Source organism: Dreissena polymorpha, chromosome 4 (genome assembly GCF_020536995.1).
Source record: "Dreissena polymorpha isolate Duluth1 chromosome 4, UMN_Dpol_1.0, whole genome shotgun sequence".
NCBI lineage: Eukaryota > Metazoa > Mollusca > Bivalvia > Myida > Dreissenidae > Dreissena > Dreissena polymorpha.
This window is the reverse complement of record NC_068358.1, coordinates 104,899,342-104,927,131: the sequence shown is the minus strand read 5'-3', so window position 1 is coordinate 104,927,131 and position 27,790 is coordinate 104,899,342. Positions and strand designations below refer to the sequence as shown.

General features: G+C 37.5%; 1 protein-coding gene and 1 long non-coding RNA gene across 2 annotated transcripts; both read left to right on the top strand.

Moving 5' to 3' along the window:
• The first annotated feature begins 84 nt into the window (after positions 1 to 84).
• Positions 85 to 27,214, top strand: LOC127879152 (eukaryotic translation initiation factor 3 subunit F-like). Its single transcript, XM_052425827.1, has 8 exons — positions 85 to 209; positions 11,444 to 11,514; positions 14,436 to 14,515; positions 15,113 to 15,250; positions 15,729 to 15,820; positions 16,786 to 16,922; positions 17,795 to 17,908; positions 26,879 to 27,214. The coding sequence occupies exons 1-8, from the start codon at positions 101 to 103 to the stop codon at positions 26,957 to 26,959; spliced, it is 822 nt and encodes a 273-aa protein (XP_052281787.1). The 5' UTR covers positions 85 to 100; the 3' UTR covers positions 26,960 to 27,214.
• On the top strand, positions 22,535 to 24,854 carry LOC127879154 (uncharacterized). The gene is made up of 2 exons (XR_008048942.1): positions 22,535 to 24,556; positions 24,713 to 24,854. It is a non-coding gene; the product is annotated as an uncharacterized LOC127879154 (long non-coding RNA).
• Positions 27,215 to 27,790: the final 576 nt, after the last annotated feature.

Sequence of the window (27,790 nt, the reverse complement as noted above, 5' to 3'; positions counted from 1 at the left end):
AAAAGATTTTATTTTCATAATAAATGTTATACGCATTTATTGTCTTTAATTATTTGGATTATTTTCCCTTTTTTAATTAACATCTGTCCTTCCTTCCATAATGGCGGCCAATCTCGTGTGTCAGATTCATCCAGTTGTTTTGTTTACGATTGTAGATTCTTACGAAAGAAGAAATGAGGACGCAAAGCGTGTCATAGGAACATTACTAGGTATTCTATATATTCATGCCGTATTTATGTCCATATTAATGTCTCTGTCTTCAAAATCGATGTTTGTATGTTACCGGTACTTGTTAGACGGTATCTTTCGTACTCATCTAACTTCGCTCCGAGTGTGATACTTACAGATACTTACAGATGTCGTTCTAGCAGTAGGTTGGTGTCACCATCCTTAAATGCTAGCTCCTCGTTTTCATCACTAGAATTGTCCATTATACCTCCAGTAAATTTGAGACACTCTGTGAATTGATATTTAATGGGTTCATCTCTTAGGAATTTATCTAATCGTCTTTCAAAAGAGTGTACCGTCTTGGCGGATATCACTTGTTCGGGTAATTTGTTCCATGTGTCCACAATACGACAACAAAACGAATATTTCCTAACATCCAGTCTTGATCGTAGTTTAAAAAGTTTATGCTCATGCCCCCTTATTGATTGACTAGAATTTTTCTCGAATAAGTTTGAGACTGCTGGGTCATATTTCATAGTTATTATTTTGTATGCTTCAATGAGGTCTCCTCGAAGTCTTCTATAGGCAAGAGTAGGTAATTTCAATTCATTTAATCTCTCCTCATATGACATTTCGGATAAACCAGGGATTTGTTTGGTGGCACGCCTTTGGACATTCTCTAACATTTCTATGTCTTTCTTTAAATGTGGATTCCAGACTGGATTAGCATATTCTAGGTGTGGTCTTACTAACGATGTGAACAGAGTTTTAAAAACTTCTTTATTTATATATTCAAACGTTCGCCTTATTACTCCAACTATTGAATTTGCTTTATTAACTTTTTCATTTATATGTTTATCAAATTTCAATTTGTTGTCAATAACAACCCCTATATCTTTCTCTTCAATACTTTTTGCCATAGGTTTCAAGTTCCTGTCTAACTTGTATTCAAAGTCACTATTTTTATTTTTACCAATTCTCATCACTTTACATTTGTCCGGGTGGAATTTTAATTTCCATTTATCTGACCAGTCTTTCATTTTAAATATATCTTCTTGAAGCAATTCACAATCATTTAGATTCATTATTTCCCTAAAAATTTTAGTATCGTCTGCAAAAAGAAATATTTCACTTTCATTTGATAGACTCAGGGGTAAGTCATTTATATATAGTACAAAACATTTCGGCCCGAGCACAGATCCTTGCGGTATTCCACTCACAACACTTTTCCATTCTGAACTCGCTCCGTTTACTAAAACACGTTGTTTTCGGTTGCTCAAAAAAGCCTGTATCCAGTCTATATATTTTTGACCAAAATTATACATTTTCAGTTTGTGAATTAACTTTACATGACTTACTTTATCGAATGCCTTCATGAAATCACAATAGGCCACATCTACAGCTCCCCCTTTATCTAAAATTTCAGTCCACCTATCTATAACTGTTAGGAGTTGCAAAACTGTCGAGCGACCAGAGATAAAGCCATATTGCTTGTCACTAAATAACCCGTTTACTTTCATATGATTCACCATTTCCTCCCTGACAATGGTCTCCATAACTTTACATAAAATACAAGTTAGACTAACTGGTCTATAATTTCCCGCATCTTTGCGATCACCCTTCTTAAACAACGCAGTTATATTCGCACATTTCCACTCATCTGGTAATTCACCTTTAGTCCAAGAACTATTAAAGATAATCGATAATGGCTTAGCCAAAACTGTACGTAAATCATGAAGTAATCTTGGGTGCAATTTATCCGGCCCCGGGGATTTACTAATATTTAAATTTTTCAACCTTGTCTCAACAATTTGAGGAGTTATTGTTAAAAAATCCAAAAATGGTACATCTTGAGGAGCACTAATATATTGTTGTGTAATATCCTCATCTAAAGTAAAAACTGATGTAAAAAAGTCCGCCAAAACCCCTGCTTTTTCACTATCGTTTGTTGTCATGTCTATTTTATATTCATCTTTATATAAGTCTGTAACTGATACTTTAGTTTTAGTTTTCCTGTTTACATAGTTCCAAAAAGCCTTCGGATTACTTTTAGAATTGTCAGCTATTTTCTTCTCTCTTTGTATAATCATTTTCCTTGTCAAATTCCTAATTTGGTTTCTTGTGCGTTTATAATCCTCATAAGCCCTTAAGTCACCTTCTTTTACATATCTGTTCCATAGTCTTTGCTTTTGTCTAATTTTAGATTTAAACTTCTTGCTTTCAAGGTTAACCTTGTTTTTCCTATTTCTATTGACTGATATTTTTGGTATGCATTGGTCAACAGCACTGCCTAAGGTTTCCTTAAATACTTCCCATTGCTCATTTGTACTTAAATTATTACATTTACTGTCCCAGTCTATATTTAGTATTTCCTTCATTCTATCCCAGTCCGCCTTATCATATTTATACACTATTTTTTCACAATAAGGTCCATACCTGTGGACATTAAAACAGTAACTGATAAATGCATGATCACTTTTTCCTAGAGGCGCCTCAATCAGTGTCCGACAAATTTCTTATTTTTCAGGTAGCCCACTGGGCTACCAATAAAAATATTTGGTAGCCCATAAAATTTTCCTACAAAATAATAAGAGGCAGGTTTTCATCTTTATTTTATTTCTACATTTACATATACATAATATGTATGCATACATATACATAATACAGCAAGTAGTCTTATGTACACAGTCAATATCGTTAATTAATGTTACAGTACAGGCACCTTGTACTTAAATGTAAATGTACCAAAGAAAATCATATACTACATGTAGATATTACATGTATGTGCACATGCATGTGTACTTAAATTCGGACAGCACGTTAAGGTGGAAACGTAAATAAAGCGTTTAGATGATCAATACGATTGATTCGTACGGTGTTAATCAATGCAATTGCATTTTTAAACAACAAATACCGAGTTTCAAGAAATTAAGAGTATTAAATCATTTATTTACTTGTGTCCGACTTTAAGTACTGTCCGAATTTACGTATTGCTTCCGTATGTTACGACACTTGTGTGCAGTCAGTATACAATACAATAATTGTTTCAATAATGAAGGAACTGATACAGTGTAACGGTAACGATACAGCGTGTTTACATTATATTTTATTAAGAGGAAACGTCAATGCCAAATAATTCGCGAGATACCCCGGTACTTTAGTTGAAATTCACAACGAAACTTTTAATGGAAATTAAATAATCTCAATGTTGTACCCGCTACGAAATTTTTATTTACAAATAAGTACTCCCATGCCAATTTTTGCGCGCTTTTTATCTGGACAGAGAAATTCATTTATTAAATGTAGAATTTTGTAACCTAAAATAGCTGTACACATACACAACGCGCGCAAACCGTGGCAGGTGATTAATGCATGTTGCAATTGAACGGTCCTGATTGGGAGCTTGTTTCATCATATCTTTAAATAGAACCATATGCCGAAATTCATTTGACACTTTAAAATTGCAAACGTTTGTGTTTATGACTATCATCATCTATATTACCCTCCCATAATTTGGTTTAAAAAATATTAATTGGGCATATATGGGATTATTGATTAACAGTCGATTAATCCAATTATTAAATTTACAATGCAAACTAATAAGCAGGTGTTAACCGCGTTCACACCGTTGTTATTAATATTAATTTTCAGTTTCGTTACCGTTTTGAAGAATCCGCTATTGTTTTGATTTATTTAATGTCCGGCGTCCTTGGATATTTAACGACATCAAAAACGTCATTGTTGCGGTTAACAAAGAATTCCAAACTGCGAAATGATGTTGCATCATGTGCGCCAACTATCCAACCGGCTCTCATTATATTATTAGCAGACGACAAATGTTAAAATACACTGTTACTGTTTACGACATTACCGCAAGTGATCGGTGACTGATTAGATAATTAAATGCACTTTGTTATCGGATTATAAGCAATACACGGTGTTGAAACACATGGTCAGCGTGTTTATTCTACGTATGTCTGTCAATCAAACGGGCTACCGCTCTTATAGATTTACAGTAGCCGGGCGGGCGTCAGCTGGAAAATTTCAGTAGCCCGATGAAAAATTTCGGTAGCCCCCGGGCTCCGGGCAATGGATTTGTCGGACACTGGCCTCAATATTCAAATCTGAGATCATACCTTCTTCATTACTGTGATGTGACAGGTCACAACTGTTATTTATTACGCCCCCATCAACAGTGTTATTTCACTTCATTTATCTATCCCCACTATTTTTCAAAGTTACTTTTGAATTCCTAGAATAGACACTGCAGTTACATGTTCAACCAGTGTCCGAAAAATTCCTTATTTTTCAGGTAGCCCACAATGAAAATATTTGGTTGCCCATAAAATTTACATACAAAATGATAAGAGGCAAGCAGAGCTCCAAATAAGGATTTGTGAAATTAGTAACGATACTGCCACTGACAGAAAGAAAAGGAGTAACGCTTAAAATCAATTAGTACCTGTACTACCATATCCAAAAATATTCTTGGATATTGAAGGGTGTATAACTGACTTTACAGAAACATTTGCAGCAATTATAATAAATATATGTAGCTTCTTAAACAGTGTTACTGTATTAGGTTTTCCATTCTGAATTATGATGCTATTACAACTACACATTTAAACTCATGACTAATACTATTTCTTCATTTTTCTTGACCAGAAAACACAAGCCAACTAGTAAGCTAAGTACATGAACACTTATTTCACTGTCTCATCCGTTTCCCATCGTGTTTTCTAACGTTTTACGCCACCGATGCAATCAAATCGTTTAATATCGGGGCGACAATGTCTTTTTCTGGGTTTACAGATTTAATGTCAGGATGGTTAGAAGACACAATATGTAGTCATTATATGACAACAAAGTGTTGTTTTGAGCCGCTTTCTGTTAAGCCGGCATTCAATTGAGCGCAGACATATCGTTTTTGACGGATTTACAAGTTACAGGAAATGACGCGACAGAATAGACAATAATATATGAACCCAGTCTACAACTTTTCAGTAGTTTAAATTAACGAAAAGCGCCGCTAGGTTAGAGACCAACAAATCACGGCCCGCAGACGTATCGGTATGGCCAGATTTTTTTCATAAATGCGTAAAATGGATATTAATGTGACTATGTCGTAATTGTACGTCGAGTTTATAAAAATAAATGCGTAAATCTTCATAAAAAAGGCGTATTTACGGCTGTATGGCCCTTATCCGGAGCTCTGAGACAAGTTTTCATCTTCATTTTATTTCTTTATTTACATATACATAATATGTATACATACATATACATAAAACAGCAAGTAGTCTGATGTACACAGTTAATATCATAAATTAATGTTACAGTACAGGCACCGTGTACTTAAACAAAAATGCCTGTCCGCAGTGTTCACTTTTCCCGATGGGTGACATTTCGCGGTGGGGGGGGGGGGTTCTATCAAATCTGCCCTGCCGCCGAATTTCGGCTGCAGTCCCCCACCTGAAAAGTATATGTTTTTCCCCCTAATTGTTCTGAGTGTGAGTCAGAAATTTGAAAATAACAGCGCCTGTTTGCAAGACCTGTTGACTGGCTTGAAAATTTTAAATGCAGTTTCAAAGCAATCATTGGACTTTTTTAGATTGAAGTTTTAATAATATGATTAATTAATTTAACTTTGATGAACCTTCTGAAATAATTAAGTAAAATGTGGAAGTCAACATCCAGTGTGTAAAAAAGGCTGAAAAGAGTGATTCAGTGAGTTATGATGGAACTGTTTTAAATGCTCCAAACTACTAAATAGGATTGTTTCTTAGAATATTTACTTTGTATTGTTTTCTTATATTATGCTGTGTTTATTATAGTTATATTGTACTACAGTAATTATCTGTTTTGGCAGGTGGTTTACCTATAACATTTAACATGAATGCTCAAGCCAGTTTATAATCTTTGCAGTAATTTCACATTTTATAAAATACATTTAAAGCAGTCAAAGGTGTCTATATCTAATTGAATGTTTTTTGCCATATAATCAAGATTTTTGTCATTTGTGAAATAGAAACCAAGTGATAATAAGCTCCATCAGATTTTCAGATAAAGTTTTTGTATTCCTTAAATTTAATTAGTGAATGTTTTAGTGAACCAACATGCATAACTGTTGATTTTTGGGTATAAAGTTTTAAGCCAGATATTTCACTAAAGTATTGAATTGCATTTATTAAAGTAGTGAATGAGTTAATTGATCCGTCAATGAAGTATGTTATGTCATCTGCAAAAAATGTTTGTTTTATGACTGACTTTATCTGGAAAAAGATTGAAGGGGACATGTTGTTTTTGTGATTTTTAGCTCTACTGCCAAAGGCAGAAGAGCTTATGGGATGGCATGGTTTCTGTCTGTCTGTCTGTCTGTCTGTCTGTCTGTCTGTCTGTCTGTCTGTCTGTCTGTCTGTCTGTGTGTGCGTTAGACTTTTGTTGTTTATCCAATAAAGTCCACAGTTTTCATCCGATTCTTTTCAAACTTGTTCAGTGTCTTTATATTAATGAGGACTCGAACCCTATTGATTTTAAGGTCACTGTGTCAAAGGTCAAGGTCACAGTGACTCGAAATAGTAAAATGGTTTCCGGATGATAACTCAAGAATGCTTAGGCCTAGGATCATCAGCCAGTCATAATCAATGTACCTACGAAGTTTCAATACTATTGACTCTTATGGTGTTAATCAATGCAATTGCCCGTTTTAACAACAAATACCGAGTTCCAAAAAAATCAAGAGAGTATTAAATCTTTTATTTACTTGTGTCGGACTTTAAGTACTGTCTGAATTTACATATTGCATCCGTATGTTACGACACTATGTGCACATGTATGCGTACTTAAATTCTGACTGTACGTAAAGTCGGAAACGTAAATAAAGCGTTTAGATGATCAATACTATTGACTCTTATGGTGTTAATCATTGCAATTGCCCTTTTTAACAGCAAATACCGAGTTCCAAATAAATCAAGAGAGTATTATATCATTTATTTACTTGTGTCCGACTTTAAGTACTGTCCGAATTTACATATTGCATCCGTATGTTACGACACTTGTGTGCAGTCGGTATACAATACAATAATTGTTTCAATAATGAAGGTACTGATACAGCGTAACGGTAACAATACAGCGTGTTAACATTATATTTTATTAACAGGAAATGTAAATGCCAAGTAATTCGCGAGATATCCCAGTACTTTAGTTGAAATTCACAACGAAACTTTTAATGGAAATAAAATTATCCCAATGTTGTACCCGCTATGAAATTTTTATTTACAAATAAAAACACCCACGCCAATTTTCGCGCGCTTTTTATCTGGACAAAGAAATTCATTTATTTCATGTAGACTTAGTAACCAAAATAGCTGTACACGACGCGTGCAAACTGTGTCAGGTTACAGGTGTTCTATTAATAAACAGAAAACCGGAAACATTCCGCTTACTGAACGCACTAGTGATTTACGCATGTTGCAATACAACGGTCCTGATTGGGAGCTTATTTCATCATACCTTTAAATAGAACCATATGCCGAAATTCATTTGACATTTTCAAAAATTTCAAACGTTTGTGTTTATGACTCTTATCGTCTATATTACCCACCCATAATTTGGTTAAAAAAAAATATCGGGCATACAGTCCAACCTATCGAGCGACCGCCTGTTAATAGCGACCAACAGTCAATAACGACCACACCGATTTCCTCTCGAACGATTTCACTATATATTGAACCTGCGAATAAAGCCCACCTGTGAACAAAGACCAACGACCGCGCTTTTACATTCCCAAATCTCCATTTTGATAGCTTACAACGACCACTGCAATCATAAAAATCAACGATTTCGCAACTTTCAAAAAACAAAATGGCCGCCAGGACGCTGCGTAGTCACTTGATACACATCTTACTAGTGGACTCGTCGGTCGCTATGGAGATATTGGCAAGTGACAGTTTATTGCACTCGATAGCAGTTGTTTGTTTATTTAACATATATTGCTAATTGGTAGTCGCCTGCTTCTTTTATGCATTTGACAGATTGTCAAAAGTGTAAAAATTTGCCTTTGTATTTAAGTGACTCGAGATTATTGTACTAACTGCCGAAAATATCAAAGACAAATTTGGGGCTTTTATAAACTCATTTAGGAAATTAACGGTTTCATATCATTTACGATGCCTGTTAAAGACAAACATTTTGATAGTCATTCTCTTCTTAAATTTCTCCGTAATAAGACGTTCATAGATTATAAAAAAGTAAATTGTCAGTTCAAGTTAACCATCATGGCTTCCAAGCGTTAGTTCTTGACGTTGGAAGAACGCGTTAAGGTCATTAGTTTGTTAGGTAAAGGACAGTTGTAGACGAGTGGCTTGTGATCTTGGTGTAGGAAAAACTCAAATTCAGAGTATTTTAAAGCGTAAACATGAGATTATGGACGAATTCGAGGAGAACGTAAACTGTGAAAGTAAACGCCCTCAGCGTGAGTCGGAATTCGCGTCAGTGAATGACTTAGTCCATAAGTGGTTTGTTGACGCAAGTGCAGGGCTCTTGCCTGTGTCTGGACCTATGATCCAGGAGAAAGCCTTGAAGTTTGCGTGTGAGTTAGGATATTTGGACTTTAAGGCTAGCAATGGCTGGCTCGAGTCAGTATATGATCAATTAAATAAATAATAAAATCATAAGGGAATAGAAATACAACATGTAATAAATATACAAATGTAAAACAAAACTGTGTTTTCAATCCTTTATTTCATTATACATGCATAAGTATTCAAACATTTAACAATATAGCACATACATAGATAAGGTACCTTTTAAAAAACTACTAGCATATAATGCAAAGTTTCGATCGACCCTGCGAACAAAGACCACCTGTGAACAAAGACCACAACGACCAAAGCCCTTGAGTGGTCTTTATTGACAGGTTGGACTGTATATGGGATTATCGATTAACATTGTTTCCTTTAATCCAATCATTAATTGACAATGCAAACTAATTAGCAGGTGTTAACCGCGTTCACACCGTTGTAATTAATATTCATTTTCGGTTTCGTTACCGTTTTGAAGAATCCGCTATTGTTTTGATTTCTTTAATGTTCGGCTTCATTGGATATTTAACAGCATCAAAAACGTTGTCGCTATTACTCATTGTTGCTGTTAACAAAGAATTCCAAATTGCGAAATGACATTGCATCATGTGCGCAAACTATCCAAGCGGCTCTCATTATATTATTAGCAGACGACAAATATTGATTCTGATTGGATGATTAAAATATACTGTTACTGTTTACAATCGACATTACCGCAAGTGATCGGTGACTGATTAGATAATTGATTGCACTTTGTTATCGGATTATAAGCAATACACAGTGTAAAAACACATGGTCAGCGTGTTTATTCTACGTGTCTGTCAATAAACTGGGCTACCGCTCTTATAGATTTATGTTAGCCCGGCGGGCATGAGCTGGAAAATTTCAGTAGCCCGATGAAAAAAATTGGTAGGCTCCGTGCAATGGATTTGTCGGACATTGTCAACATATGAGATGATATCGGGTTGATTGTCTAAAATGCTGAATTGTCTTAATTTCGACGCTGACTGAATGACCGTTGATCATTCTACATATCTAGATAATTATTTTTCAACTACTGTTATTTCAGAAATATTAGATCTGTCGCACTGATCATACTTATATTAAAATAAAAGAAAACAGCTTATAAGTTTGGTGTGTCCATAGCAAGATCATTACAATAAAAACATGATTTAGTGTGAACTAAGCACACTTATCAAACATAGCCAAAGGAACATCAATGACTTGCAGGGCCTGCTCTATTATTCGCCAAACTAGCTAATGGCTACTAGAGCTGCAAAGATTCACCAAAAGCTCGATTCGATTTCGATTTCAGACAGTTCGATACCAATTGTTTCGATTCGATTTATCTTTCTACCTATTTTTATCATATATTCACTCTTCTGCCTCAAAATAAACCTTTCTGTTCAAACCTGTTGCATACCTAGATATATTGGGCATTTGTGTGTTTGTTAGATATAGTTCTTTTGGTTCAACAGTGTTTTAAAAACTGTTGAAAGTGGGTTAAATTAACATTTGTATTTAAAGAGTTTCTGACAAACTATGTCAATATTTCAATAAAACACACACAAAAAGAATAGCAAATTAGGAACTCAATATTAATATCAATTAACTTCTGACTAGAAGATTGTGTTGACTACAAAATAATATAATAAATAAATAAATAATAATAAGGCTGGCGACTTGAGTAGTTTCACTGGTGCTACCTCCTGCTAAATCAACGTTATGTTTGCGTTTGACTTGTTGCATTAGATTAGTGGTTGAGCCAGACTTAAGGTACGCCACGTCCGTGAAGCACAGTTTTAAACTTTACACACAGCTTTATCGGGAGGGCTACCATCCCGAAACCCAAAAAACTGCCACACTTTTGATTTTAGCTTCTTAGGCACATCTGATAATTTCAATTTGTCGGCCACAACTTTTACAGACGCTTTTTCCGAAAGAAGACCGTAACACGCTTATTGATTTGATGACTAAAGTAATAAGTAACCAATCGCGCGCGTCCTAATTACAGGTAAAGATAAAACATATACTTTCCCATATCAAATAGTCCGTGAACAGCGTGCTTAACGTATATATGTCTATATGTTAAAGAATCGAATCAAATTTGGTAGGTTTGGTACCTTAATCGAATCGACGCATTTAAAACCCATTTCGTTGCAGCTCTAATGGCTACAAATTAGAAAATTTGCCGCAAGAAAGTTCCATTTGGCGTTTAAAATGTGATAGACTGATAAAATGTGAATGTGACTTGGATTGAATGTCATCTTGTTGTTTTTGTCAAATGTGGGGCCAAATTCACAATACTTTGCCTTAAATTTCCAAATTGAAGGTTTCCATTTTACCATTTAGTTCATTGCTCTAATCAGCTCTGAAAGTTGAACCCTAGTAAACATACTAACAATAACACTTTTCTTCTCTTTTCTTCAATTGTTACTTTTACTTTTTAGCAAAAAACAACACACATTTCAGAATTTTAATCATAACAACATGATTTTGCCCAATGCAGAGGACCTCACCCAAATCCCAAAAATGGTGAAGGAAAAACACTAAATATTTCATCTTAAGATTGATTCTGTAGGTGAATGCACTCCATATTTTTACTGACTGATTAAATAGCATTCTTGGAAGCTAACGATTGCCAGGTCGAACTAGAGCACTTCAGTAACCATGGCAACACATTTCTACTTTTTCAGGATCATATGATAAAGGGGTAGTGGAGGTGACCAATGCATTTGCTGTCCCACACAATGAGTCCGAGGATGAAGTAAGCAATATTACGAGCCTTGCTCTGGGAAAACGGGGCTTATTGCATGTGCAGTGTATACCATGATAAGCATGGCTTATCACGGAGGACACTGTTGGCTTTAATTGATTTTTATGCCCCCGCATCGAAAGATCGGGGGTATATTGTTTTTGGTTTGTTTGTCATTCACTGTGTATGTCACAAACTTTAACCTTGGTTACAGTTTTGCAATTTACTTTTGCAATATTGAAGATAGAAACTTGATACTTGGTATGCATGTGTATCTCATGGAGCTGCACATTTTCAGTGGTGAAAGGTCAAGGTCATCATTCAAGGTCAAAGGTCACGAAAAACAAATCTAAGAGAAGTAATAAGCTTTAAAGAGAGATAATTATCTGTACCTGCCAAATGAAAAAAATAAATCAATCAATCAAAGTGGCGCAATAGGGGGCATTGTGTTTCTGACAAACACATCTCTTGTTTGTTTATATAAAGTGTCTTTCTAACAAAAATTATGTTTAGGCAGAAAGTGTCGTCCCTGATTAGCCTGTGCAAACTGCAAACACTTATTTGGGATGATATTTTACGCACATGTATGAAGCCCCATTTTCTCAGAACGCAGCTTTAGTATATGTCTTACTGCTTTTGTTTACTGGTTAGTTCAAACTTCTAGATGCCTCTTTGAAAAAAGTACAAGTACTAAAGAAGTGTTGTAATATGCTAGTTGTGCAAAATATATGTATGTTCAGATTCAATTGTTTTGGCTATTCTCCTCCTATTTCTAATCAAAGTAGGGCCATTGTGAATTAGTCAGTTACTGGTGTAAGTGAGCGCACTTAGTGCTGATAAACCAGCTTACCCAGTTTGCGTTTGTTATCCCCAGGTTTTTCGGAGAAAAAGTGGGGATATTGTATTGATGTGCGTCTGTCTGTCCGTCCGTCCGTCCTGGCCACCTGTTCCTCCTACACTATTAGCACTAAAACCTTGAAACTTACATACATGGTAGCTATGAGCATATGTGCGACGGTGACATTGACGGAATTTTGATCTGACCCCTGGGTCAAAAGTTATGGGGGTTGGGGCTGGGCCTGGTCAGAGATTTTCACTCATTTTTTATGTTATTTTACATTAACTTCTTCATTTCTGCACCGATTTACTTCAAATTGATACTGAGCCTCTCTTATGACACTACAGGTCAATCTCAACTATGCATGGCCCCATTACCAACCCTGGGGCGCCCCGGCCACATAGGCCACGCCCACCCAAAATTGCCTTTTACTATAATTTCTTCATTTCTACAGCGATTCACTTCAAATTGATACTAAACCTCTCTTATGACAAAACAGTCAATCTCAGCTATGCATAGCCCCATTACCAATCCTAGGGCGCCCCGCCCACATACATGTAGACCACACCCACCCAAAATTGCCTTTTACTATAATTTCTTCATTTCTACACTGATTCACTTCAAATTGATACTGAACCTCTCTTATGACAATACAGTTAATCTCAACTATGCATGGCCCCATTACCAACCCTGGTGCGCCACGCCCACCCAAAATTGCCTTTAACTATAATTTCTTCATTTCTACACCAATTCACTTCAAATTGATACTGAACCTCTTTTATGACAATATGGTCAATCTCAACTATGCATGGCGCCATTACCAACCCTGGGGCACCACGCCCACATAGGCCAAGAAAACCCAAAATTGCCTTTTACTATAATTTCTTCATTTCTACACCGATTTACTTCAAATTGATAATGAACATCTCTTATGACAATACAGTCAATCTCAACTATGTAAGGCCCCATTACCAACCCTGGGGCGCCCCGCCCATAATAGGCCATACCCACCCAAAATTGTCTTTTACTATAATTTCTTCATTTCTACACCGATTCACTTCTAATTGATACTGAACTTCTCTTATGACAATACGGTCAATCTCAACTATGTATGGCCCCATTACCAACCCTGGGGCGCCCCGCCCATAATTGGCCACACCCACATAGGCCACGCCCACCCAAAATTGCCTTTCACTATAATTTCTTCATTTCTACACCGATTCACTTCAAATTGATACTGAACCTCTCTTATGACAATACAGTTAATCTCATCTATGCATGGCCCCATTGCCAACCCTGGGGTGCCCCGCCCACATAGTCCACACCCACCCAAAATTGCCTTTTACTATAATATCTTCATTTCTACACCGATTCACTTCAAAATGATACTGAACCTCTTTTATGACAATACATTCAATCTCAACTATGCATGGCGCCATTACCAACCCTGGGGCGCCCCGTCGACATAGGCCACGCCCACCCAAAATTCCCTTTTACTATAATTTCTTCATTTCTACACTGATTTACTTCAAATTGATACTGAACATCTCTTATGACAATAAGGGCAATCTCAACTATGTATGGCCCCTTTACCAACCCTGGGGCGCCCCGCCCATATAGGCCACACCCACCCAAAATTGTCTTTTACTACAATTTCTTCATTTCTACACCAATTCACTTCTTATTGATACTGAACTTTTCTTATGACAATATGGTCAATCTCAACTATGCATGGACCCATTACCAACCATGGGGCGCCACTGGGTCAAACATGCGGCGTGGGGATACGCGTCGGCCTCTGCCGCGCCATTTCTAGTTTACTGACTGCATTGATATTACTTACATACTGAAAATAGCGTAAAACACAACAAAACAAGCTTAACAAAAAGTCATTGATTGTGTTTCCAATAATGCATCTTCACTGCAGCTGTTATTGGTAATCATGTTCTTGGACAAAATATAATTTGCTTGGATGTGTATAAATATAATTGTATGTAATAAATGCTTTTATGAATTGATAACATATTTTATTCTTCATCCATCAATTCATTATCAGCCTGTGGATCTAAGAGCCTGTTTATGTGTTTCTCTCCAGGTTGCTGCAGACTTGGAGTATGCCAGAAATATGTTTGAACTGCATAAAAAAGTGAACTCGTCAGAAGTGATTGTGGGATGGTATGTTGTACTCTTTAAATCAATTGCCACTTTACTGCTTTGTGTGCTCCTGATAGGTGTGGAATAAGACTGCTGGAGTAGCTAATGGCTAAAGTCACCATGGTTAGATTAATACTACGATTTTTACCAATCCAGAGGGTCCCAGCACCATGTCCAAAATGGTGAAAAAACAACACTGCAAACAAATCATGCTCCTGCATAGGTTTAACATTGTTACAGATTCTGGTACATACTGGTTGTGGGATTGAGATAATAATTACACTCGTCAAACTTTTACATGGGAAACAACAAATTTTGTGTGTTCAAAATTGTACTAAACTATAAGAAGAAAAGAAATGTTCTCTGTAAGTTTGATTTGTCTTATAAATGCCTGTAAATGAGCTGGTCACAGCACAGGCTTATTTGGGATGATACTTTCTGCCTAGAATGGATTTTTGTTTAGAAGAGACTTCTTTTAAAACAAAAAATTAAATATAAGCAAAAAGTGTTGTTCCAGATTTGCCAGTGGGGAATGCAGGGGGTAATTTTAGAGAATACTTTACGCAAATGCATTAAGCCCATGTGCTCCAGAGACCAGCTAATATTGTTTGATTGCAGGTATTCCACAGGTGCCGATGTATCTGAACACTCCTTGCTGATTCACGAATACTATTCACGGGAGGCTAAACATCCCATCCATCTCACAGCTGATACCACCCTACGAGGCAACAAGTTCGGTTTAAAGGCTTATGTAAGGTAAGAAGCAGGATTTTCCTATATACTTCTTTGCAATCTATTGTATTGTAATATTATGGGAGTAGCGCTCTTGGAAAACTGAAAACTAGGCTAAATGCATGTGCTTTAAGGGTCATCCCAAATTATTCTGTGCCGTCCACTCTGGCTAATCAGGGAAGACACTTTCCGCTTTACAGTATTTGGGTTTAAAAGACGTCTGTTCTTACCGAAAATCAACTTAAGAAACCGCACTGGCTGGTCTAAATGTATGACAGCTTTTTACAAACATAATTTAGCCCAGTTTTCCCTGAACAAGGCTTATATTCATCGAGATTTAGAGTTCACATCAAAATACATTCGGCTTTCATTTTACCTATAGTAAGACATACAATATATTCAAACAGTGGTCAGAAAAAGACTTACAAACAAGGCATACTAATATATTTAGAAATGCTAATTTTATCAATCTATGATTTACAAAAAATAATTTCCTTTACAGCACACATATAGGAACGCCTGGCAAGACCATTGGTTCCATGTTCACCCCAGTCCAGGTGGAGATAAAAAGTTATGAACCAGAAAAGGTTGGAGGTATGTAAACATGCAATGAGACTCATGTTGTGATCTTCCTTTACTTTATTGTGTCCAGTGAATGAACCAATTCATGAAGGAAACATGGTTGATTTGTTCCCTTAACACAAGTTATATAATCTAAAATGCATAGGAAGTATTCATCTTAATTGTAATTCACTTAATTAGTTGTAAAGTGTTATTATTGCTAAATATTTAAATACAGAGATGAACCTATATGACACTACACATTATTTATGTAAGTAAGACTTCAACTTCTCCAATTGTTAAGATTTCATATTATGAACTTCTTGTTGGTTCAACAAATTGTGAACAAAAGTAGCTGTACTTGTATCATACACTCTAATAAATGGATGTGACATGCTATGGGAAACTATTGTTTAATGCATGTACATTGTTCAGTCCCAGATTAGTCTGCTATCTACACAGGTTTATAAAAGAAAACTCCGCCTCAGCTGGATTTTTGTCAAGAAGGGACTTCCTTAAAAGAAATATACATTAAAAGCGGAAAGTGTTGTCCCTGGTAAGCCTGTGCAGACTGGATGTATTAAACCCTGTTTTCCCAGAGCGAGTCTTATATTTAAAGCACGTGCCTAAGTAGTTTTATTTGCCTGTCTGCAGTGAGCAAAGTGAAACTGACTATATGCAATCAGCATAAAACCAAAACAGGGGTCAGCCTGTGAGTAACTTGCAGGCTGTTCAGGGTTTATGCTGTTTGCTGCTCATCAGTATTTTAGGTTTGGAAATTAAGCCTTTAAAGCTTGAATCTAGTAAGAACACAAATTCTAAGGGACTGCAAGTACATGGATGCTTGTATCTAAGTGGTAAAGGATTAAAGAAGTATACATCCCCTTAGTGAGCCTGATCGAGGGAGGCAAGTACGCACATGCAATAAACCTCTTTTTCCTAGAGCGAGTCTTATATCTGAAGCATGTGCCAAAGTAGTTTTGTTTTCCTGTCTGCAGTGGGCCTGATCCAGGGAGGCAAGTACAACCCGAAGCGCACAGTAAACCTGGTGAATGATCTGAGCCACGTAGAGAGGGCCTGTGGCATGCTGCAGCAGAAACTGGCCATCGTGCTGGAATACGTCGAGGATGTACTGGTATGGCCATCTATATGAGGGTGGGGGTGGGGTTTTTGGTTAGTAGATAAATAAGGCCGAATGACATAATATTGAGATTATTTTCACTCATCATTGTATAGCGAAAGAACCAAATTATTGATGATACTGCCTTTATGACTTAATTGTTCATTAATTGTACTAAACATTATGTTGTTTCAAATAAATATTTTTTTGAGTAGTAGTTTATACTGTGGGCAAATTTCTAATGTTACAGAATAAACACAGGACCACAATAGTGCTACATTTACAACGCAGAAAACACACTTTTTATCAAGTTGTAATCCAAAATTTAAGAATGGTAACAAATAAATCTTTGTTTAAATAAAATCATATAATATGATCAAATTTCTTACAATTGTGTAATTTAATATTCATAGAAAACATAAAAAGGTTCAAAATATGGTCTTAATATTGCTAATTTTTATCGAAGGGGACTTATGGTTTGCGTTCTGTGTGGCAGTCTGTATGTCACACTTTTCTGGATCCTGCGATAACTTTAAAAGTTCTTCATATTTTTTTAATGAAACTTAAAACATGAATAGATGGCAATATGGGCATTATGCACGTCATTTCAATTTGTTCCTATGTCAAGAATTCTGGTTGCTATGGCAACAATATATATATAAAAAAATAATCTGAAAATTGTGGAGTTTCAGCGGTAGGGAACTTATGTTGCTTAGCAATAGCAATAGTCTTGTTTTTCACAATTCAAAGGGCCCTCTCCACTGGTACTCTAGAGAGAGAAAAAGTGATTGATTCAAATTATATAATTACATTATTAAGTATATAGGATCAACCTGTATAGATTAGAAAATATCAATATGAATTTGATATCTCAATTATGCATACAGGCTAACAAAATACCAGCAGACAATGTGATGGGGCGTTTCCTGATGGATCTAGTGACCAAGGTGCCAGTTATTGAACCTGAGGACTTTGAGGAGATGTTAAACTCCAACATGAAGGTAATCTGACGTGTGTGACTCCCGATACAATGTACACTTGTAAATGAGCCTACCTCTGGGACACAGGGCTTATTGTGTGCAGTCCTCACCATGTACACTTGTAAATGAGCCTACCTCTGGGACACAGGGCTTATTGTGTGCAGTTCTCACCATGTACACTTGTAAATGAGCCTACCTCTGGGACACAGGGCTTATTGTGTGCAGTCCTCACAATGTACACTTGTAAATGAGCCTACCTCTGGGACACAGGGCTTATTGTGTGCAGTTCTCACCATGTACACTTGTAAATGAGCCTACCTCTGGGACACAGGGCTTATTGTGTGCAGTCCTCACAATGTACACTTGTAAATGAGCCTACCTCTGGGACACAGGGCTTATTGTGTGCAGTTCTCACCATGTACACTTGTAAATGAGCCTACCTCTGGGACACAGGGCTTATTGTGTGCAGTTCTCACCATGTACACTTGTAAATGAGCCTACCTCTGGAACACAGGGCTTATTGTGTGCAGTCCTCACCATGTACACTTGTAAATGAGCCTACCTCTGGGACACAGGGCTTATTGTGTGTAGTTCTCACCATGTACACTTGTAAATGAGCCTACCTCTGGGACACAGGGTTTATTGTGTGCAGTTCTCACCATGTACACTTGTAAATGAGCCTACCTCTGGAACACAGGGCTTATTGTGTGCAGTCCTCACCATGTACACTTGTAAATGAGCCTACCTCTGGGACACAGGGCTTATTGTGTGCAGTTCTCACCATGTACACTTGTAAATGAGCCTGCCTCTGGGACACAGGGCTTATTGTGTGCAGTCCTCACCATGTACACTTGTAAATGAGCCTACCTCTGGGACACAGGGCTTATTGTGTGCAGTTCTCACCATGTACACTTGTAAATGAGCCTACCTCTGGGACACAGGGCTTATTGTGTGCAGTTCTCACCATGTACACTTGTAAATGAGCCTACCTCTGAGAACACAGGGCTTATTGTGTGCAGTTCTCACCATGTACACTTGTAAATGAGCCTACCTCTGGGACACAGGGCTTATTGTGTGCAGTTCTCACCATGTACACTTGTAAATGAGCCTACCTCTGGAATACAGGGCTTATTGTGTGCAGTCCTCACCATGTACACTTGTAAATGAGCCTACCTCTGGGACACAGGGCTTATTGTGTGCAGTCCTCACCATGTACACTTGTAAATGAGCCTACCTCTGGGACACAGGGCTTATTGTGTGCAGTCCTCACAATGTACACTTGTAAATGAGCCTACCTCTGGGACACAGGGCTTATTGTGTGCAGTTCTCACCATGTACACTTGTAAATGAGCCTACCTCTGGGACACAGGGCTTATTGTGTGCAGTCCTCACCATGTACACTTGTAAATGAGCCTACCTCTGAGAACACAGGGCTTATTGTGTGCAGTCCTCACCATGTACACTTGTAAATGAGCCTACCTCTGAGAACACAGGGCTTATTGTGTGCAGTTCTCACCATGTACACTTGTAAATGAGCCTACCTCTGGGACACAGGGCTTATTGTGTGCAGTCCTCACAATGTACACTTGTAAATGAGCCTACCTCTGGGACACAGGGCTTATTGTGTGCAGTCCTCACAATGTACACTTGTAAATGAGCCTACCTCTGGGACACAGGGCTTATTGTGTGCAGTCCTCACCATGTACACTTGTAAATGAGCCTACCTCTGAGAACACAGGGCTTATTGTGTGCAGTTCTCACCATGTACACTTGTAAATGAGCCTACCTCTGGGACACAGGGCTTATTGTGTGCAGTCCTCACAATGTACACTTGTAAATGAGCCTACCTCTGGGACACAGGGCTTATTGTGTGCAGTTCTCACCATGTACACTTGTAAATGAGCCTACCTCTGAGAACACAGGGCTTATTGTGTGCAGTTCTCACCATGTACACTTGTAAATGAGCCTACCTCTGGAACACACGGCTTATTGTGTGCAATCCTCACCATGTACACTTGTAAATGAGCCTACCTCTGGGACACAGGGCTTATTGTGTGCAGTCCTCACCATGTACACTTGTAAATGAGCCTACCTCTGGGACACAGGGTTTATTGTGTGCAGTTCTCACCATGTACACTTGTAAATGAGCCTACCTCTGGGACACAGGGCTTATTGTGTGCAGTCCTCACCATGTACACTTGTAAATGAGCCTACCTCTGGGACACAGGGTTTATTGTGTGCAGTCCTCACCATGTACACTTGTAAATGAGCCTACCTCTGAGAACACAGGGCTTATTGTGTGCAGTCCTCACCATGTACACTTGTAAATGAGCCTACCTCTGGGACACAGGGTTTATTGTGTGCAGTCCTCACTGGCTGTTCAGGGACAACATGTTCACCTTCACTGGATTTAAATTTAGAAGAGACTTCCTTTAAATAAGAAATGTCATAAAAGCGGAAAGTTTCATCTTTGATAAGCCTGTGGGGACTGCACAGAATTATCTGTTAGGACACTTTACCCACCTGCATTAAGCCCCGTTCTTTTTTCAGAGAAAGGCTCAAATATATTGTATTGAACATCAAAAGTGAATTTCCTCTGGTGCTATAAAGAAGGTAAATTTATCGACAAGAAGTTGTGGAACATCTGTAATAACAGCTCAGTCAATGAACAATACTGTTTAGTTGTTCCTAAACTGTGAACCCTGACTAATTATATGAAAATTTAAAAACACATAATTTAAGTAACAAAACCATTAACAAATGTGTAATTTTAAAGTTAATGTATACTATTTGTTTTAATTTTAGTTGACAAAAATACTCTTTTTAATTTAAAGCTATTACAAATTTCTTGTCATATTTTGGGACGGTAACACAATGTGTAGCTTTGTCTGGATGTACCCATGGAAGTTCTTCAGACTTCAGTTCAGAATTATGTGCCCTTTTTATACTTAGAAAATTGAAAATTTGGTTAAGTTTTGTGTTTAGGTCCACTTTTCTCATAAAGCATCAAAGCTATTGCATTCAAACTTGGTACACTTACTTACTATCATGAGGGGACTGGGCATGCAAAGTAAAATAACTCTGGCGTGCATTTTGACAGTATTATGTGCCCTTTTTATACTTAGAAAATTGAAAATTTGGTTAAGTTTTGTGTTTAGGTCCACTTTATTCCTAAAGTATCAAAGCTATTGCTTTCATACTTGCGACACTTACTTACTATCATAAGGGGACTGTGCAGGCACAGTTATGTAACTCTGACTGGCATTTTGACAGAATTATGGCTCCTATATACTTAGAAAATTGAAAATTTTGTTAAGTTTTGTGTTTTGGGCCGCTTTACTCCTTAAGTATCATAGCTATTGCTTTCAGACTTGGAACACTCACAAACTATCATAAGGGGACTGTACGGAACAAGTTGCATAAATCTGGTTGTCATTTTGACGGAATTATGGCCCTTTTTTGACTTAGTAACTTTGAATATATGGTTAAATTTTGTGTTTACATCCACTTTACTTCTAAAGTATCAAGGCTATTGCTTTGAAACTTCAAATACTTTCATACTATCATGAGGGTACTAAACCTGGAAAGTTGAATTTTACCTTGACCTTTGGATGACCTTGACTCTCAAGGTCAAATAATTAAATTTTGCAAAAATTGCCATGACTTCGTTATTTATGATCAGATTTGATTGATACTTTGACAAAACAACTAATACATGACATACTACAATCCCCCCCCCCCCCAAAAAAAAAGCAATGTTTTTTTTTTTTCTTTTTGGGGGGGAAAGATCATCTTATAAATGACCACACCCTCACACTATACCCCGACAACCCCCCCCCCCCCCCCCAATTTTTTATGGAAACATGGCTAAGAAACAAAAATATTTATTTTTAGCTCATCTATTTTTTGAAAAAAAATTATGAGCTATTGTCATCACCTTGGCGTCAGCGTCCGGTTAAGTTTTGAGTTTAGGTCCACTATTCTCAGAAAGTATCAATGCTATTGCATTCAAACTTGGTACACTTACTTACTATCATGACGGGACTGGGCAGGAAAAGTTAGATAACTCTGGCGTGCATTTTGACTGAATTATGTGCCCTTTTTAGCTCACCTGAGCGATAGCTCGGGGTGAGATATTGTGATCACTCACCGTCCGGCGTCCGTCCGTCCGTCCGTCTGTCTGTCTGTAAACAATTTGTAAACATCTTCTTCTACTAAACCATTGAGCCAATTTCAACTAAATTTCATGTGGAGCATCCCTAGGTCATGGGACAAAAGAATTGTTAAAAAAATTTGATCACATAACCAAGATGGCCGCCATGACCATATATGGTTAAAACCTTAAAAAATCTTCTTGTCAGAAACCGCTCATCAGATTTTCAAAAAATTTCACAGGGATGACCTTTGAAGGCTCCCCTGAAAAAGTTGTTCAAAGAAATTTGATTCGTCAAAAAACATGGCCGCAGGAGCTCGTTGAACTTTGCATGTTAATTCGTTTTTGCCTATTTTGTGAAAACTTTCAAAAATCTTCCACATTTTTTGTCCGATCCTTTCCAAACTTTGCACCGTGTCTTTGTATCAATGAGGACACGAACCCTACAAAAAATGAGCATTATTGGTCCATGAAGTACAGAATTACCTCCTCTTGAATTGAGAAAATGGTGTTTATGCAATAAAGTCCAAATTTTTCATCCAATTCTTTCCAAACTTGTAAGGATTTAGCATGGTTCAAACAAGGGAAACAACTACGGTTTATGCATGTTCTTTTTAATACAGATCACTTTAATTCATTCAAAATCTCATTTTACAGCAGAGATTCCAAATCTGACCTGTAAATGAGCCCCATATTTACTGCCAGTGCTAGGTTACCTTTTCCCATTTGATCATTCTTAAGTATTGGTCTTGTAATGCTGCTACTGCTTCTGATACTGCTACTGCTACTACTACTACTACTACTACTACTACTACTACTACTACTACTACTACTACTACTACTACTACTTCTACTACTTCTACTACTACTACTACTACTACTACTTCTACTACTACTACCACTACTACTACTACTACTACTTCTACTACTACTACTACTACTACTACCACTACTACTACTACTACTACTTCTACTACTACTACTAGTACTACTACTACTACCACCACCACCACCACCATTACTACTTCTACTACTACTGCCACTACTACTACTACTTTTACCACTACTACTACTACTACTACTACTACTACTACCACTACTACTACTTCTACTACTACTACTACTTCTACTACTACTACTACTACTACTACTACTACTACTTCTACTACTACTACTACTACTACTTCTACTACTACTACTACTACAACTACTATTACTACTACTACTACTACTACTACTTCACCACCACCACCACCACCACCACCATTCACAGTGACAAAAAACGTATTCACACAATGGCTGCTACTACAACTTATAGCCCATATAGGGGGGCATGCATGTTTTACAAACAGCCCTTGTTTCTATGGGATTTTAACCACAACTGTTCATGTTTATCTCCGACACATATTTTTAGGTCACCTGTCATGAAGTGACACGGTGAGCTTATGTGATCGTGTGATGTCCGTTGTGCGTGCCTGCGTGTGTCCGTGCGTCCGTCCGTCAACAATTTGTTTGTGTAGACAGTAGAGGTCACAGTTTGCATCCAATCTTGATGAAATTTGGTCAAAATGTTTATCTTGATGAAATCCGGTTTGGGATTGTATTTGGGTCATCTGGGGTCAAAAACAAGGTCACTAGGTCAAATAATAGAACAACCTTCTGTAGACAATAGAGGTCACAGTTTTCATCCAATCTTTATGAAATTTGGTCAGAATGTTTATCTTGATGAAATCTGGGTTGGGATTTTATTTGGGTCATCTGGGGTCAAAAACTAGGTCACTAGGTCAAATAATAGAAAAACCTTGTGTAGACATAGAGATCACAGTTTGCATCCAACCTTTATGAAATTTGGTCAGAATTCTTGATGAAATCTGGGTGGGATTGTATTTGGGTCATCTGGGGTAAAAATCTAGGTCAAATAAATAGAAAAACCTTGTGTTGACAATAGAGGTCACAGTTTTCATCCAATATTTATGAACTGTGGTCAGAATGTTTATCTTGATGAAATCTGGATTGGGATTGTATTTGGGTCATCTAGAGTCAGGAACTAGGTCACTAGGTCAAATCATAGAAAAACATTGTGTAGACAATAGAGGTTATAGTTTTCATCTGATCTTAATGAGTCAGGTGAGCGATTCAGGGCCATCATGGCCCTCTTGTTATACTTAGAAAATTGAAAATTTTGGTTAAGTTTTGCGTTTAGGTCCACTTTTTTCAGAAAGTATCAATGCTATTGCATTCAAACTTGGTACACTTACTTACTATCATGAGGGGACTGGGCAGGCAAAGTTAGATAACTCTGGCGTGCATTTTGACAGAATTATGTGCCCTTTTTATACGCCCGTATAAAATACGGGACGTATTATGTGAAACCCCTTGGCGGGCGGAAGGCATCACTTTGTCCGGACTCTAATTCAAATTGTATTCATCCGATCTTCACCAAACTTGGTCAGCAGTTGCATCTAGTTGATATCTAGGCCAAGTTCGAATATGGGTCATGCCGGGTCAAAAACTAGGTCATAGGGTCAATAAGTGCATTTTCAAAGGGGCCACTTTGTCCGGACTCTATTTCAAATTGTATTCATCCGATCTTCATCAAACTTGGTCAGCAGTTGCATCTAGTTGATATATAGGCCAAGTTCGAATATGGGTCATGCCGGGTCAAAAACTAGGTCATAGGGTCAATTAGTGCATTTTCAACGGCGCCACTTTGTCCGGACTCTAATTCAAATAGTTTTCATCCGATCTTCACCAAACTTGCTCAGAAGTTGAGTCTAGACAATATCTAGGCCAAGTTGGAATATGGGTCATGCCGGGTCAAAAACTAGGTCATGGGGTCACTTAGTGCATTTCAAGGATTTCATGGTGTCCGCTCTCTAAATGAAGTAGTTTTCACCCGATCTTCACCAAATTTGGTCAAAAGTTGTGTCTATATGATATGTAGGTCAGGTTTAAATATGGGTCATGCCGGGTCAAAAACTAGGTCACGAGGTTACTTAGTGCATTTCAAGCATTTAGCATGGTGTCCGCTCTCTAATTGAAGTAGTTTTCATCTGATCTTCACCTAATTTGGTTACAAGTTGTGTCTAGATGATATGTAGGTCAAGTTCGAATATGGGTCATGCCCGGTCAAAAACGAGGTCACATGGTGCATTTAAAGCATTTAGCATGGTGTCCGCTCTCTAATTGAAGTAGTTTTCATCTGATCTTCACCAAATTTAGTCAGATGTTACATCTAAATGATATCTAGGTCAAGTTCAAATATGGGTCATGCCAAGTCAATAACTAGGTCTTGAGGTCACTTAGTGCATTTCAAGCATTGAGCATGGTGTCCAAAACCTTCGAACGGGCGTATCTTGTGACAGTTTGGCACTCTTGTTATACTTAGAAAATTGAAAATTTTGGTTAAGTTTTGTGTTTAGGTCCATTTTATTCCTTAAGTATCAAAGCTATTGCTTTCATACTTGCAACACTTACTAACTATCATAAGGAGACTGTGCAGGCAAAGTAATGTAACTCTGACTGGCATTTTGACAGAATTATGTGCCCTTTTTACACTTAGAAAATTGAAAATTTGGTTAAGTTTTGTGTTTAGGTCCACTTTATTCCTACAGTATCAAAGCTATTGCTTTCATACTTGCAACACTTATTAACTATCGTCAGGGGACAGTAAAAGGACAAGTTGCATAACTCTGGATGTCATTTGTACGGAATTATGGCCCTTTTTTGACTTGGTAACTTTGAATATATGGTTAAATTTTGTGTTACGATCCACTTTCTTAAGTATCAAGGCTATTGCTTTCAAACTTCAAATACTTTCATGCTATCATGAGGTTACTGTACCTGGCAAGTTGAATTTTACCTTGACCTTTGAATGACCTTGACTCTCAAGGTCAAATTATTAAATTTTGCTAAAATTGCCATAACTTCTTTATTTATGATAAGATTTGATTGATACTTTGACAAAACTACTCTTACCTGACACACCACAATAGACTTCACCCAAACCATCGCCTGTGCCCTCCCCTTCCCCCCCCCCCCCCCCCCCCCCCCGAATCCACCCCCCCCCCCCCCATTTTTTTTTTATTTTTTTTTAAAGTCATCTCACAAATGACCACAACATCCTCACACTATACCCACCCCACCCCCTCCCCAATTTTATTTTTTTTGAAACGGTTAAAAAACACAAATATTTTTATTATTTTATGTTTGAAATACCGTCCAACCATCGCACACAAAAATCCCCATCCCCCACCCCTCCCCACCCCCGATTTTTTTTTCCTTTTTTTCGCATTTTTGGAAGATAATGTAAGAAATGTCCACACCACCACACTATGCACCCCTCTTCACACTACCCCTCCCTCCTTTGTGATTGAAAATGAGAGTCCCTTCACCTTTAAAAAGAAAATAGATGAGCGGTCTGCACCCGCAAGGCGGTGCTCTTGTTATTATTTTATCTTTGAAAGACCGTCCAACTATCCCACCCAAGAATCCCCCCCCCCCCCCAAATAAAATAAATAAATTATTTTTATTTTGTTTTTGCATTTGTATTTCTTATTTTTGGAAGATAATGTAATAAATTACCACACCCCCACACTATACACCCCTCTCCACCCACCCATCCATCTTTTTTGATTGAAGTATTGAGATAGTTCCCTTCACCTTTAAAAATAAAAATAGATGAGCGGTCTGCACCCGCAAGGCGGTGCTCTTGTTTAAATTCACAATCGCCTGTGTATTTTACTTGATTTTCTAAGGGACTTCAAACATGTCAAAAGTTTGTATCTATGTGGTTAAGGTTTAAACAAGTATAAATCCCCCTTGTTTGTTTGTTTCAGGACCTGTTGATGGTGACATATCTTGCAAATCTGACCAGAACCCAGCTTGCCTTGAATGAGAAATTGAACATTGCCCTCTAACTCAGCCCCTCAGTCACACGCTCACCTTTGACCCATTTGGAAGTGAAGAAAATCCTACATTGAAACTTTGTACCTTGATCACTTGAGAACTTGATAGATATTTATTGAACCACAAGACATGTACATGAACAGGTGGATGTTTTGTCCTTGGAGACTACATTTTGAACTGGTGAATCTTTCACAGATGTATTACAGACTGTTCCTTTCCAACACAGGGACTTGTAATCATCGATTAAAATGAAACATATATCAGTAGTCTGTGGTGTCATTGTTTTTATTCAGCATTTTTAGCTTCACTGGCCAAAGGCCAGCGGGGCTTATGTCATGGTCCAGTGTCCGTCGTGTGTGCGTCCGTGTGTTAACTTTTTCTTTAAACATCTTCTCCTAAACTACTGGTCCAATTCTGATGAAATTTATCAGGAATGTTCTTGTGGTGAACCTCTTTGTTCAAATTATGCCCCTGGGGTCAAATTTGACCCTGCCCTGGGAGGTCAAAAAATTGACAATTAGCTTATATAAGGCCTTTTTTGTGCAAACTTTATAAATCTTCTTGTCCATAACCATTGGGCCTAGGGCTACCAAATTTGGTATGTAGTGACAGTGTGCGGTAAAAATGCCAGAGGTAAAAATGCCAGAGGTAAAAATGCCAGGGGTAAAAATGCCAGAAGTAAAGTGGTAAAAATGCCAGAGGTAAAAATGCCATTGGTAAAAATGCCAGATGCTATATAGTAAAATAGAGTTTTGAGCAATATTTTTAAGGATATTGGGAACCGGTATTGATGGAATAACATTCTATGTTTATGTTACTTATTACATTTTTTGTTTTTGCCC